This window comes from Arvicanthis niloticus, chromosome 1, assembly GCF_011762505.2.
Source record: "Arvicanthis niloticus isolate mArvNil1 chromosome 1, mArvNil1.pat.X, whole genome shotgun sequence".
Taxonomy (NCBI): domain Eukaryota; kingdom Metazoa; phylum Chordata; class Mammalia; order Rodentia; family Muridae; genus Arvicanthis; species Arvicanthis niloticus.
Window position 1 is genome coordinate 48,524,690 of NC_047658.1, and position 14,578 is coordinate 48,539,267.

Below are 14,578 nucleotides of genomic sequence, written 5' to 3' on the forward strand. Positions count from 1 at the left end.
ACTGGTCATGGGTCTTAGGAAGTCACTGGTCTGCAGCAGCAAGAGTGTTTAGCAGATTCTTCACAAACCCTTGTTCATCTCAAGAAATACAAGTACTTAGAAATGTATGCCTTGTGTGTCAGTAGTTTTAGTTAAAAATGTATCTATTTGTATATTGTATCCAAGGCTGTGTGACAATGAGAATGATCTGATCACATATCCTTGATGGACATGAGTGATGTAGGCTCCTCCTTACTGGCATACAAGCTGTTTTAAAGAAGGATAGAAGAAAAAAAAAGAAGAAAGAATAGAAAGAAAGAAAGAAATAATAAAGAAAGAAAGAAAGAAGAAAGAAAGAAAGAAAGAAAAGGCTGAGCAGAATGATTAAAATTGATCCTACCCTATGATAGTTTGAATTGTTCTGTTGGAAGTTTGTTTTTTTACAAAATCAGGTTTGTATAGTAAGAGAAAATACATTTATATTTTACATAGTATTAGTTTCAAATAAAATAAACATGTCAGACACTAACATGACAGTAGGAAGCAGGGTGCAGAGTATGTGTTGTAGCAGGGGATGGATTGTCTTGAAGACTTCTTGAGCTGCTTCTCCTCAAGGTTATAGATTCTAAATATCATCTGTTAGAGTTCTCTTCAATGTGGGGCAATGCTGCCCTTTCTAAAGGACATGGCTCCATTTTTAAAGGTTAATTTTCTTGCTTTCCTTCTGTACTGTGTGAAGCATCACATCTTTCACTTCATCAAGCACAGACTCCAAGGGACTCTTATTTGAATGTAGGTTTAGCAGTAGGATGCAAGGGCAGTACAGATGCTACTGGTGGCTGGAGATACTTGGTGTGTGTGTGGGGCGGGGAGAAAGCATAAAAAACAACCTATTAATACTTAGACTGACTTATGTTAAAGTTTCAACTTTGAGTATTTTTCTTCATGTGTGTGTATTCATGTGTGTATTGAATATATGCGTATTTGTGTGTGTATGTGTGTGTGTGTGTGTGTGTGTGTGTGTCTGTGTGTCTGTGTCTGTTTCTATGTGTGTGTACATGGAGCATCTAAGAAAACTGCTACTTCTCACCCACTGGAACACTGCTGCCTTCTTTGGGACAAAATTTCTTGTTGGCCTGGTCCTCATCAATTAGGCTAGACTGCCTAGTTAGCAAGCTTCGAAATCTTTCTGTGTCATCTTCCTCAGTGTTGAGGTTACAACAATATGCTAGCATGACCAACAATTTATGTAGTTTCTGAGGACCAAACTTAAATCATAATGCTTACAAGACCCGTGCTTTACTGACTGACAGATTCCTACAGCCTCTGGATATTTTTCATAATAAAGATGATGTTAAAGTCAGTTGCTGGTTAATCTAGGCATGTTCAGTATTTGGCTAGCAGAATTTATGTAGCTAAGGACAGGTATGAGTAATCCTAAACTCAGTTAATAAAACTATGAGAACTTCCCGTGACTTTTATCCAACTCAACTGAACAGTTTCCAAGTATGGATATTGTAGACGATGTTTTGTCTCATTGATACCCTAATGGTTTTCCCATTCTTGGGCTGTGATTTTATCAACCTCTGGAAACTTATATCTGAGTCTCAGGTGTTGTTGAAGAACAACTTTCTTGGTTTCTTCTGCTCTCCATCGTTATAAGCATTTTGAGTTACAAATGATATCCTGAGCACAACAAAATAACCCTTAAATCTCTGATTGTCTTGAGATTTCAAACTACCTTGAAATTAATCTGATTTTTTTTTTTTTTTGCTTTTTATTTCCCCTTTTCTACTTGAGAAATGTTTATTTGGAAAGCTCTGAGCACAGCATCTGGACAATGTGCCTTATTTTGAGTTGCCAAGTTCTAGAGGCTTCAATGCATCTCTGGGCTTTTGAATATAGTTTCCTTCTGTACCCACACTTGTCCCAGTGTGGGATATGCTTAGACTGATGAAAATGCTTTGTGGATCCCAAACGCACTGCCATTCCTAAGATCTCAGAGCTTGCTGTGCTGGGCTCTCTTGCTATAAAGCCTGGCCTCATCTGTTCTGTCTGCTGGGTACCTTCTCTCCATTTCTCAGACATAGACAGATGGGGGATTTTTGAATCATCTTTTTTTTTTTACTCCAGTTTTGTAAATTCTCTTATGGAAGATATACAATTTCTCCCTTCCTTTTCTGATTTATGGCCCATTCTTTACTTTGGGACTCCTGGTAGTTCATATTCTTCTTTCAGAAGTAATGTTTATAGTACTTGTCTCCCAGTGTCTTGGTGATCTCTGTGACTGGCTGACAAACATTATCTATAGCTAGTGTTAAGAATATAATTTTGAGAAGTTGGGTCTGGTAGTATATACCGGGACTTGCAGCACTCAAGAGATGGAGGCGGCAGGATTGTGAATTGAAGGGCTACAGAATTAAGCCTATCCAAAGAGAAGAAAGACGAGATAAAGGAAAGAATGAGTGTCATTAGTTGGGTGAGTGGTTTTTTTTCTTCTTGTTTTTCTTTTTGTTATAATTTTTGACACCAGGTTCCATGATGTAGTCAGGTCACCCTAACTGTAACTATATAGCTGAGGGTAACCTTATTTGTCTGAACCTCCTATTTTTGTTTGCCATGTTCTAATATCATAATAATGTGCTACCATGCAGGGCTAGTTTGTCTTTGCTTTTAAAAAGGAAACATATATCACCAAAATTTCAATTTTGAAATTTAAACAGTTAAATTTTAATAATATTTCTACTTTTGTAGATCCCATCTCATTTCCTCCCCTCAGAAGTCTTGACTCATTTATTATTCTCTCTACTTTCAAATTATAATCTAAACAAACAGAACATCAATAGAAACCCTATGTATTATTCTTCAAAATGATGACTATGTGGATACAGATTGTGAATATCTGGCAGATATTCACAGATATGGGTGGGCCATATCTATATGAAGCACTTATTTTAAGACTAGGCAGTGACAGTGCCTGCTCCACCTAAAAAACCCTCATCAACCTCTGTATATGTCAGTCTCTGGCAGACCTCTAAGGAGACAGCTATATCAGGCTCCTGTGATGCTCACAGCTAACCATTGAACTGATCATGGGGTTCCCAATGGAGAAGTTAGAGAGAAGATTGAAGGAGCTGAAGGGGGTTTGCCCCCCGATTGAGAGAGCAACAATACCAACCAACCAGAGCTCCCAGGGTCTAAACCACCAGCCTGGGAGCACACAGGGAGGGCCCCATGGCTCCAGCTGGATATGTAGGAGAGAATGGCCTTGTTGGACATAGGTGGAAAAGGAATTCCTTGATCCTGTGAATGCTGGATGTCCCAGTGTGGGGGAATTATAGGGTAGGGAGTTGGGAGTGAGCAGGTGGGTGGGAGCACATCCTCATAGAAGCAGGAGGAGGAGGGATGGGATGGGGGGTTTCTGGGTGGTGGGGAAATTGGGAAAAAGGATAACATCTGAAATGTAAATAAAATAAAGAATAAAAAATAATTTAAAAAACCCCTCATCAATAGGGGTTCAGGATGTAGCTCAGTTGGTATAGTACTAGCTGAAATGCTTAAAGCCTTTCATTTGATCACAAACAGTGCATAAAATATTTTGACTATGGTGGCACATTCCTGAAATCTTAGCACTCAGGAAGTAGAAGCAGGATATTAATTATTCAAAGCCATCACTGACTGTGGTGAGTTCAGGGCCACTGTGACTTACCTGAGTCTTTGCCTCAAAAATAAACAAATGCATAGAAACATTCAAAGCTAGAAAAAGATAATGAGCTCCTATTTAGGCCGGGCATCTTAGCACTGTGATTCTTGTTATAATTACAGATCTAGATTGAGAGAGAAAGTGATTTGCATTTGAGGGGTTTCCTGGGATACAGGTATTTCAAGGTAACATTGAAATATCTGGATATTTGGGTATATTAAGTATCTCAGTTTCTACCAGAAACTTTATTATAAATGAAAATATTTAAATTTAAGCTTAAAAAATGGAAAACTAGCCTGGGAATATAGCATGGTTGGTAGAGAGTTAGACTAGGATGCCTAAAACCTGATTCCCTGATTTTGATCCCCAGAGGGTCATAAACTAGGAGAGTAACACATGCACTCAGGGGGCAAGGCAAGAGGCCTAGAGGGTCAGAGACTTCCTTGGCTACCTCGAAAGTTTGAGGCCAGTATGAATACATGACACTTTGTCAGAGAGAGAGAGAGAAAGAGAGAGAAACACAGAGACAGAGAGACACAGAAATAGACAGAGAGACAAAGAGAGGAATAGAGAGACAGAGAATCAGACACAGAAACAGAGACAAAGACAATCAGAGAGACACAGAGAAACAGGGAGAGACATACAGAAAGATGTAGAAAGACAGACAAACAGACACAACACACATAAAAGCATAGACAAACAGACAGAGACAGAGAGACGGGGACACAGAGAGAGATAGACAGAAATACAAAGACGAAAGAGAAAGCAAGGGGTTGATAAAAACTGTGGAGGACCAGTTATATCATATTACCTATGTGGACTAGAGGTATGTGATTTTTTTTTCTGTGAGTTTGTCATTTTCAGTATGGAAGAATAGCAATGATCTCTCCTTGCTTTTCCTGTAAGAAAAGCAAGACTTTCAAATAGAGGGATGGCCCCTTCTGAGAAATCACAGGCTCTGAATGTCTGGCCAGCCCATCATCACTGTCCGTCTGCTAATTCTCTGCACATCGAAGCGGCAGCTGTCATTGCAGAAATGCTACAGTAGATAATAAGATGAGGTACATTTTCATCTTCATATGCTTAAAACAAATCCCTGCGAAGAGCGCCAGCAGCTCCTATGACTACAGGGATCTCAGGTATCATTAACATAAAATGCCAAACGGATTTGCAGATTGGGAGCAAATGGATTTGCTTTAAAAGAAAAAGCTCTCAAGGCAGGTGTAGTACACATTGTGGTTGTCGGCGGTTACCGAGCTGTAGGAAATATCAAAGCTGTAGGCACACACAGAGAGATTCCTCCAAATCACAGCCACACATGCAGGCCTGAATACAAATGCAAGCATGTGTGGTTCTCAAATCTGCACAGCCAAGCTCTGCCGCTGGGATGGTTCAATTTCTTTATCCAGAGTACACACTAAACAAAACTTTCACTAAAATAACAGCTCCCTAACGTCTATATTATTTTCACTGTCACAAATTTCTTCACATGCAGATCACAGACAATCCTATTTCTTCTCCTCTCTTAGCCCTGACTAGTAGCCTAAAGAGTAATCAGTAATTCCCTTTGTAATTTTTTATTTTGATTAATTCTTTTCCATTCCATTCCACTGCCTCTACCATGAAGTGTGCTTAAATCAAATAAACTTCAAAGCAGATCACAGCCCCTTCTCTGTGGTTCCTAGTGAAGGTTCTTCTCTTTTCGATTCACCCTGCATATTGATTCCTGACTGCTATTCATAGGCAGTATAGTTTGCATGAGGAAAGGAAACAGTGGACATGGTCACCACTGAGCTGTGCGTCTCTGACCAGTGGGGACAGGAGATATGGATACAGAGTACATGTGAGTATAGTCACACAAGAAGGTGTGGAGATGGATATAGGACTATGCCACTCAACTTCCATGAAAACACAAATGATAGGTATCATTTCATTTGATCTTCAAAACAACCCAGAGTAGACCAGGCTTTAGTGGTACATGATGATCATACCCATGATAATGATAACCATAGGAGGCAGGATAAACACACCTACTTTTCTCTATGTGAAAATACTATTCTCACATAGGATTCTATGTGAGAATACTGATTATAAATGAACTCCCCAAATCCCATACCCAGTGATAGAGCCAGGAGCTAGAACTGTGTCTTCTTAATCAAAACTTAGGTGGTTTCTAGTTGCAATACAGAACTTTATTTTCTTTATTTTTTAAAGAATTATGGTACAGAATTGTGTTTCTGCTGTGTGGTAATCTATGAACCTTTCCATGGAGATGTTGCCCCTGAACTTGGTCTCCATGGAGCTGAGGGAAAGATGAAGGAGAGGGAATAGCAGAATTGTTGGCTGCTGGATACATAACAATACATGCATTTTTTTTTGTTTACATAAACAGGAATGCCTTGAGAGAACCTCAGTTCATTTCATCATGGTCAGTGTTACAGAAAAAATAGTCTGCTCTGTTGATGCGGATTCGGGTCAAGGCAAGAAAAATGACACAGCAGTTAAAGTATTCTCAAACTTTTGGATGCCTAGATTTCAGAATAAACCTAATGGATCTGGGAGGGAGAGAGGAGCGGGAGGGAAAAAGGGAGGCCAGTTCAGATATGGGAGGAGATGAGGGGGAAATACAGAGGGTCAGGAACTTGAAAGTAGGTGTGTAGCAGTGGGGGAGGGGGAACTGGGGATAACCACCAGAAAGTCCCAGATGCCAGGGACCCAAGGGTTCCCAAGAACCCAACAGGAAAGACTTTAGCCGAAATACCCAACAAAGAGGAAAAAGAACCTGTAGAGACCATATCCAGTGGATAGGTATGGCCTCCAGTTGAGGGATGGGGTCACCCACCTATCTCCAGATTAATATTAATCTAGGATTCCTCCTGTCAAAAGGAAATGCAGCAACAAAGAATGGAGCAGAAACTGAAGAAAAGGCCATCCAGAGACTACCCCACCTAGGGATCTATCCCATCTGCTGACACCAAGCTTAGATACTATTGCTGATGCCAAGAAGTGCTTACTGACAGGAGCCCGGTATAGCTGTCCCCTGAGGGGCTCTGCCAGAGCTGGACCAATACTTATGTGGATGTACACAGCCAAACATTGGACTGAACATAGGGACCCCAATGGGGAAGTTAAGGAAAGGACTATAGGAGTTGAAGGGGTTTGCAACCTCATAGGAAGAAAAACAATATCAACCAACCAGATCCCCAAAAGCTCACAGGGACTAAACCACCAACCAAAGAGTACACAGGGAGTACCCATGGCTCCAGATGGATGTGTAACAGAGAATGGCCTTACCTGACATCACTGAGAGGGGAGCCCCTTAGTCCTGTGGAGGTTTGATGACCCAGGATAGGGAAACGCTAGGCCGCTGAGACAGGAGTGGGTGGGCAAATGGGGGGACATCTTCAAAGAGTCGGGGGAGGGAGGAGGGGATAGGAGGCTTGTGGAGGGGAAACTGGGAAGGGGGATAATATTTTAAATGTAAATAAATAAAATAATCAATAAAAAGTGAAAAAAAAAAAGAAGTGAAGCAAATATGCCACAGACCAATTCTGTCATGCTTTACCTTCCCACTGCTATTGGCATTATATCTCTCTCTCTCTCTCTCTCTCTCTCTCTCTCTCTCTCTCTCTCTCTCTCTCTCACACACACACACACACACACACATACATACATATTTTTTTTCTGGCTATAATCTGTCACTATGTAGCTATTGATAACCTTGAACTTCTGACCTTCGTGCCTCTCCTCATTGAGGATTGAAATTACAGGCATGCACTGTCACACCTGGCTTATGTTGTGCTGAGAACTGAACCTAGGGTTTCTTGCATTGTTAAACAAACACTGTTACCATGTTAGCTACATCCCTAGCCCATCAAGTAAAATAATTTATGACAAAATTAGGATAAATAAATTATTGAATATTTTCAATTTCTAGTGATTTCTAAGAGTGAGCTTATAAGCAACTGGAAGCTAATGCTAAAAGATAGTTTCAGAACATGGAGACTTAAATATTGTAAAAAGGAGCTTGAACCATTTCTTCTCTAAGATTAATTGCAAATAGGCCAGTGGTTTTAAGAGGGAAAGTGTGTTTGCTTCTATAATTAAATGTCAGGGCAAGAATTCGTTCTCTATTGTTCACTTAATACCAATTATGGTAATTTTTTGAGAATTTTATACAAGAGTTCACTATTCACCCCCTTTTTCCCCATAAACCCTTTCAAATTCATAGACCTTTCTATTGTCTCTGTTACACACACACACACACACACACACACACACACACATCTCCACATATACATACACCCTACTGAGTCCATTTAGTGTTGTTGTGCATATGAACTAGAGTTTAGGACTGACCACTTGGGATTGGTTGAATCATCAGGGGCTTTGTCCCTGGAGAGAACTGATTAACTGATTCTCCCTTTCTCCTTACTCAATGATTAACAATAGCCCTTCATCTAGGGATGAAGTCTTGTGAAATTGCATCCTCCTTCAAAGTTGGAACTCTGACAAGTGTCATTATACAGTCTTATGTTGTTGGCTGATACAGTTCTTTTTAGAATTTTAATGGTACCAATGAGTATTCTTGCCCCTAATGGAGCAAGCCCCCATTTCTTCCAGTCTATTAAGGAGGATAAAATAAATAAAAATGATATTAGTGCAAATTTCTCCAAAATGGTTCTATAAGGATTCTTACAACAACAAATAGGACAAGAATTTCTAAGCTTGGGAATTCATGAAGTTTTGGGGGCAGGGCTGGCCTGCTGAAAGTTAAATAGGTGAGAATGGGTGAATATGGGAAGATTGGTCAACCACATATCAGGTACACTGTTCAGAAGAAACTAAGCAATTTCATTGCGTGGGAGATTGGAAGGGTATTAGTGGGAGGGAACCTAATGGTGGTTGTTCTGGTGATGGGGTTGTTGTGTTGGTCCCTTCAATCTGTGGCATCTTGCTGGCTTACCATATAAATGCCATCATAGCCACTGTAGCCATCATACCTGGGAACATATCCTATGGATGGATTGCTTCTGATAAACTTTTCAGTTGTCTTGGGCTCATAGAATAACTCTCCCTAGAAGCTTTGCTTCTTGTTAAGGGGTTGACTAATCTTTGAAACTAACATGTTGGCTTTGACTATGAGTATCCCCAGGGAACATATAATCTTGAGCTCGGTTCTGGTAGTTTTCAAGGATTTTCCAAGAGGAATGTGTGGGCTAGAGGCAAAGAGTCCTAGGTGTAAATCTTTAATTAAATATCTTGGGTCACTGTTTTTTCACTGAAGTGTAATAATAATATTGAGTTTTATAATGTTATTGGGCCATCTAGAAATATTGTATTTCACTATACTGTGTGTGCTATCTTGAGCTCAAATTAGTTATTTGTAGAACTAAAGGACCTGGAGGATTGTAGATTGACTTTCTTTTTTTTTTTCTTTGTTTTTTTTTTTTTTTAAATGGGTACATACAGTTGGAAACCATGTTTCCCAAATTTTGTTTTAAAACACTATTAACCCTGTATTAAGTCAAATACAGTTTCCAATTCCCACAGCTGCAGATAACTAGGTCACTCCACACTCTTCCAGTACAGATCTGCAGCTTCCTGGACATCTGGAGCTGATGGCAGAAGTCAGAAGTTGGATTCATTAGTTTAATTGTTTGTCAGCTTGGGTTTTATTTTATGAAGCTATTTTTTGTCTAAATGTGTTTTTTTTTATTGTTCCTTCTTGCAGTCACAGATGCTCACTAAGAGGCGAGGATCTCAACAGACAGTGGCTCTTTCCCCAAGCTCATCTCCAACCAACCATCTACCATGCCAAAGGTCTCCTTCACTACCTAAGCAGTACTGGCCGCGGGCCTGTGGTGAGTCACTTCCTTCTTTTCATACTACAATGAAGTTCCTTTTACTCTCCAGGAGACAGCTCATCAGCTGTCAAGGCAAGAAAAATAGACAAAGGGGACAAACATGTGGGAAACTTTAATGACAGGTTTATTATTATAGTTGTTATGTCAAACGACCACAGGCTGGGTGGCTTAAAGTAACAGAACTCCTCATATCACATTTCTAGAGGCTGGCAGTCTAAAATGAAAGACTTGGCAAGCTCTTCTGATGCTGGTGGCTTTAGAAATATCATCTCCCCCCCGCCCCCATTTCTTGCAGTGTTGTGGCTACCCACAGTACTCAGTTGTCATTGGCTTATGGTGGCCCATTTGATCCATCACTTACATCTTCACAGGACTATCTGGGCTTGGTGTCTGGTGGTCTGCACTCTCCTCTTCTAAAGGCACTCATCATTGGGTTAGGACAGTTATTCAGTTTAATCTTAGCATTCTTCCACTTATTAAGATGCACATCCCATACAAGACCATATTCCTAGGCTCCAGGAATTAGAGTTGCAACATACATTTTATGAAGACCCAATTCATTTCACAATAGGTTCAGAACAATGGTTTAATGCTTACTGGTAAAAACTGGAAAATTTTCTAGTTTTATTCTTACATTATTAAACTAGAAAAAATATTTTCATATATTTTTAGGACAATTCTAGCACTGTTCTAGGTTGTTTCATATGTAGAATTTTCTCTCTAGTCCCAAGTACTATGCAACTGATGCCAGACAACCTGAAACCAGATGCCTTAGTTCCAGATAAGAAAAAAAAATGGCAACAGAGTGGCCTATGGGAATGCTCATGTGTTTTCTACGAACTGTGACCAGATCCATCTGCAGAAGTGTGAGGACAAATGTCCACATGTACTAAAAATGAAGGAATGTCAGAATGAGCAGTTCCACCAGAACCTACTTTCTAAAGCTTCTACTCTGTGATTAAAAGAATGGCATGTTTATTGAATCCTGGAAAGACCTATGAGGTTTTCACTCCAATTTCAAGAGATGACCACATAAAGTGCTTTCCCTAAGGCCATTCAAATGTATGCAGTAGAGATTCAGTTCTGTGTTTGTGATGCTTAGGTACAGCCTCCCTTTGTGATTTACTCTTTGAGTGTGTTCAGGTTACCCACCTCCAGGTTCAAAGATTCTTCAGGATTCAGGGGACTCAAAATAGCTGTTTCCTTGTATTTGTAGTATACTGTGGTAAAAAAAACAACAACAACAAAAAAAAAAAAACCAAAAACATTAAAATTAACATCTGTAAAAAGGAAAATTATGATGTCTTTTTGGAATAGAGCCCAAATCTTTGGCAACAGTGTTACTACCAATCAGCTAAGTTCACCGGAACTTGGTGTAAGAATGTGGTTTTTTCCCTAAATTTTGTTATTTTAATTATATTTGTCTATGTAGTCTAGTATGGGATTCAATATATGCATATGATAAATAATATTCAAATGAGGGCACACAACATTCCTATACCTTTAAAAATTAAAAAAAAATATGTGGTCATGGAAAGACATATACTCCAAGTCCCTACCTACTTGTCGATACTTAAAATGTTAATTTCAGTACAGAATATTTAGCTCTAGTGTTCCTCGACACAGTAGGCTGACTGCAAATTCACAAGAACTTTCATAGGTTAGAGTTTCAGAGGCTCCAGAAACAATGTAATGATGAAGGTATAGATAGATACGCTGCTCACCCCACATTGCATATATGTGTATTGAAATATCACAGGATACCCATCAGGAGGTTCAGAGAAGAATTGGAGGTTGGTGAGCCATATAGCCATGAATTACATCCTTTATTCCATGCCCATCCTCCTCCAGAAGACAAACTCATACCTCCTGGGTCAAGGATTGCACCTAAACTCACACCACTAACATTGACTGCCTGATACTCTACAAATCCCCAGTTAATGAAAGATACTGTTGTCCACCATAATATTCCAAGGATTTAAAGGTTTGTCTCCCAAAGCCCATAAATAGACAGACTTTTGTTTAAAAGCTGCAAAACTGTACTGCCTTGATTGGCCGAGTCAACTTCTCTTTAGCCCATAGAACAACAGCATGTGACCCTGCCCCCAAGAATATAAATTGAATCCTGGTTCAAATGTTTAATAATGTACTGTAGTCATCCCTGCTTCCAAGGACACCTGCATCTCAAGGAGGCAGTGTAATCTCTGCTGTTGACTCTGTTCATCAAGCTCTACAGAGCAAGGCTCCAGTCTCACAGTTGAAAGCTGGAGAAAGGCTGTTTCTCAATGCGGGAAGCTTTAGCCTCCAGGAGAAGAGAGTGATTTGGAAGGGAAGAACCCTGTATCTGATACACATTTAAACACACACACACACACACATGTTAAGTCCTCAACAAAACAGGATTTCTTTCTGCTCTGACAATCTCTAATTGAAGAGCGGAGCATTTATTTTAAAGAGTGACAGGTGAAAGGCTTGTTTAAAAGTATAAATAAACATTAATTAGCTATAAACATGACAGCCGCAGACGTGTTTCCTGCTGGGACCATCTGAGAGGTGGGTGAGAAACAGCTGAGTACTAAATGCTATTCCCAGTGTTACCGAGCTCTTTAACAGCCAGGATGCCACCTTTTAGGTACCTACTGGGCTATATTTAACCCACCACCCGCCAGCAGCTGCAGCACTGCCACTCACTCTTGCTGGTCCTGTCCTGACAAAAAAGAGTCCCTTTCTGTCCACATTGATTTTTAAGTTCTGTGGCTGGAGAGTAATGTTGGCTCTGCCCAATTTTTGGGTCTTATGAAAATGTTTATGGAAGCGCTGGACCAAACACTCTGTGATGGCTGGGAAGATGCACCTGTCACAGATGCTACTCAGGCATTTGACTTGGGTTAATTGATACTAGTTGCAAGACCAATGAAATGGAAGTCATTGACCTGATTCTTCTGAGAATTGCCAAAGAACACAGGCAATGCACCTCTCTTCTTCATTTCCTGCATCTGTTCATCTTCTCAGGAATCTGGGTAGCTTCTTTCTTTTGTACATTAATTTATACTCTGCAGTTGTAAAGATTGAAGTAGGTAGGGATGCAAAGCCTATATACATATTTTACTTCATTTTTAGTTTATGAACATATTTTAATATTCATAATACATATAGTGCATTTTGAAGAACTCAGCCCCATTCCATCTTCTTTTATACCACCCACCACTCTTCCCTTCCAATGTCATGTGCTTTAAAAATAATTTAGTACCCACAGAATCCATTTATTGATGACTTTCTGTGCATAGGTGTGAGACCATCTACTGGGGCATACATCTCAGGTCCTGTGTTCCTAAAGACAATTGGTTCTTCATTAACTAGTAGCCTTCGGTTGCCAATAGGTCCTTAGATAGGATGAGACCACAAGGACATTTCCCCCCATCCATGTTTTTCCCAGTAATCCCTCAGCCTTGAGAGGCGAGGACATCATATAATGCCCCATTTAGAACTTAATGTTCCACACTCTTATTTTCTGCACATTGGATGGTCGAAGATCTCTGAATTATTCAACACATCACTTAAAAAAGGGGTTAACTGATGCATTTATCAAGGGGCATAAAGATAAGGACTCAGGGTGTGGTTTCTTACTATGCCTATTTAGCAGAATAAAGATTGCCAGTTGCTTTAAGATCATTTTTAGGTAGGAGGGAAGTAGCTCTCAAAAGAAGCAATGTGATACAAAGCAATAAAAATGGTGGCAGAGGTGTGTGTGTGTGAGGTTGTCTGGGATGACTGGGATACAGATGAAGAATTGAACAGGAATATGGAAGGACTAGGTATTGATACTTCAGCTGAGTTTGAGGGATAAACTGGTCGGTGGGGGAGAGACTCCTGGAGTCTTCTGGACCTTCTTTTAGCTCTTTCCCATTTTATTGAACCCAGAAAGGCTATTCTTGTTCAGATGTTGAACTCAGGGTAATGTCATCTAGGCAGTTCTCTCATTGAAGTTCCCTCTTCCTACATGACTCTGCATTGTCTATGGTTGACAATAAAAACTAACCAGGACAGTGATCAAAAGAAAATCTAATTAACTACTGATATATTCAATAATATAAATCAAGTTCAAAACATTATGTTAACTGAAAGAGAGTGAACGTGAAGGGAGACATAATGAATGTTTGCATTTCAATAATAAGGGAAGGTTAACATTAAAGCAGTGATAACTCTGGGGAAGGAGACTGAAACGTTGGGTTTAGGAGAGAACTCCTAGGTAGTGAAAGTATTCTATATCATGATTAGACGAACAGTTATACCAAACTTGCAGAGTTAGATATCCAGTAGTCATACTTTCTAATAATGTAAAATATCTGCTTAAATACAGAAAGTCTAAAAATATACAAAACAAAAATACAGAACTTTAAAATGCAACTAGAGAAAATTGGGGTGCATTAAAATAGGGCTGGCCCGCCAAAAAGGGTGCAAGTCAAGTAGAGAAATACAGCTTTGTCAAAGCCTAAAGAAGATAGTGAAGATGCTGTTCTTCACAACAGAGGAGAGAGAGAGAGAGAGAGAGCCACAGCGAGACAGAGAGAGAGACAGAGACAGAAAGCGAGAAAGCTAAAGCATGAAAGCATGCTAGCAGGGAAACCCAATGAAGCAGAGGCAAGTTCAAGAATCATCTGGTAGGAGGCATTGACTTGCTTCCTGCTTGTGAAGATCCACACGTGAGCCAGGAGACCCTTGATTCAGGGGATAGTCCAGCACAGCATCACCAGTGGAAGAAAGCTTTTAGACTACCAGGTCATGGGAAAACAGACAAACTGTCTCTCATGATTTGCCATGTTGCAGTCAGCCTGGCCCTTGGTGGGGCTTTAGGATTAGGAGAGGTATCGATTCTCTCCCATCCTCATGGCTCTTGCTATGTGAGTGCATGTTGATAAAGGGATTTCAGGGCTCTTTGCAGAGCTCATTGATTTCCATTTACAACTCACACAAGCTGGGCTGCCTTCTGCCAGAAGACTGTGTGTGTGTGTGTGTGTGTGTGTGTGTG

At 40.0% G+C, this 14,578-nt stretch overlaps 1 protein-coding gene across 2 annotated transcripts in view; it reads left to right on the plus strand.

Moving 5' to 3' along the window:
* Agbl1 (AGBL carboxypeptidase 1) overlaps positions 1-14,578 on the plus strand; it is a 788,584-nt gene that overhangs the window by 416,687 nt on the left and 357,319 nt on the right. For both annotated transcript variants that reach the window (XM_076936072.1, XM_076936077.1), the window contains exon 19: positions 9,417-9,546. In XM_076936072.1, coding sequence (XP_076792187.1) covers positions 9,417-9,546 — 130 coding nt within the window. The remainder of the gene's footprint in view (positions 1-9,416; positions 9,547-14,578) is intronic.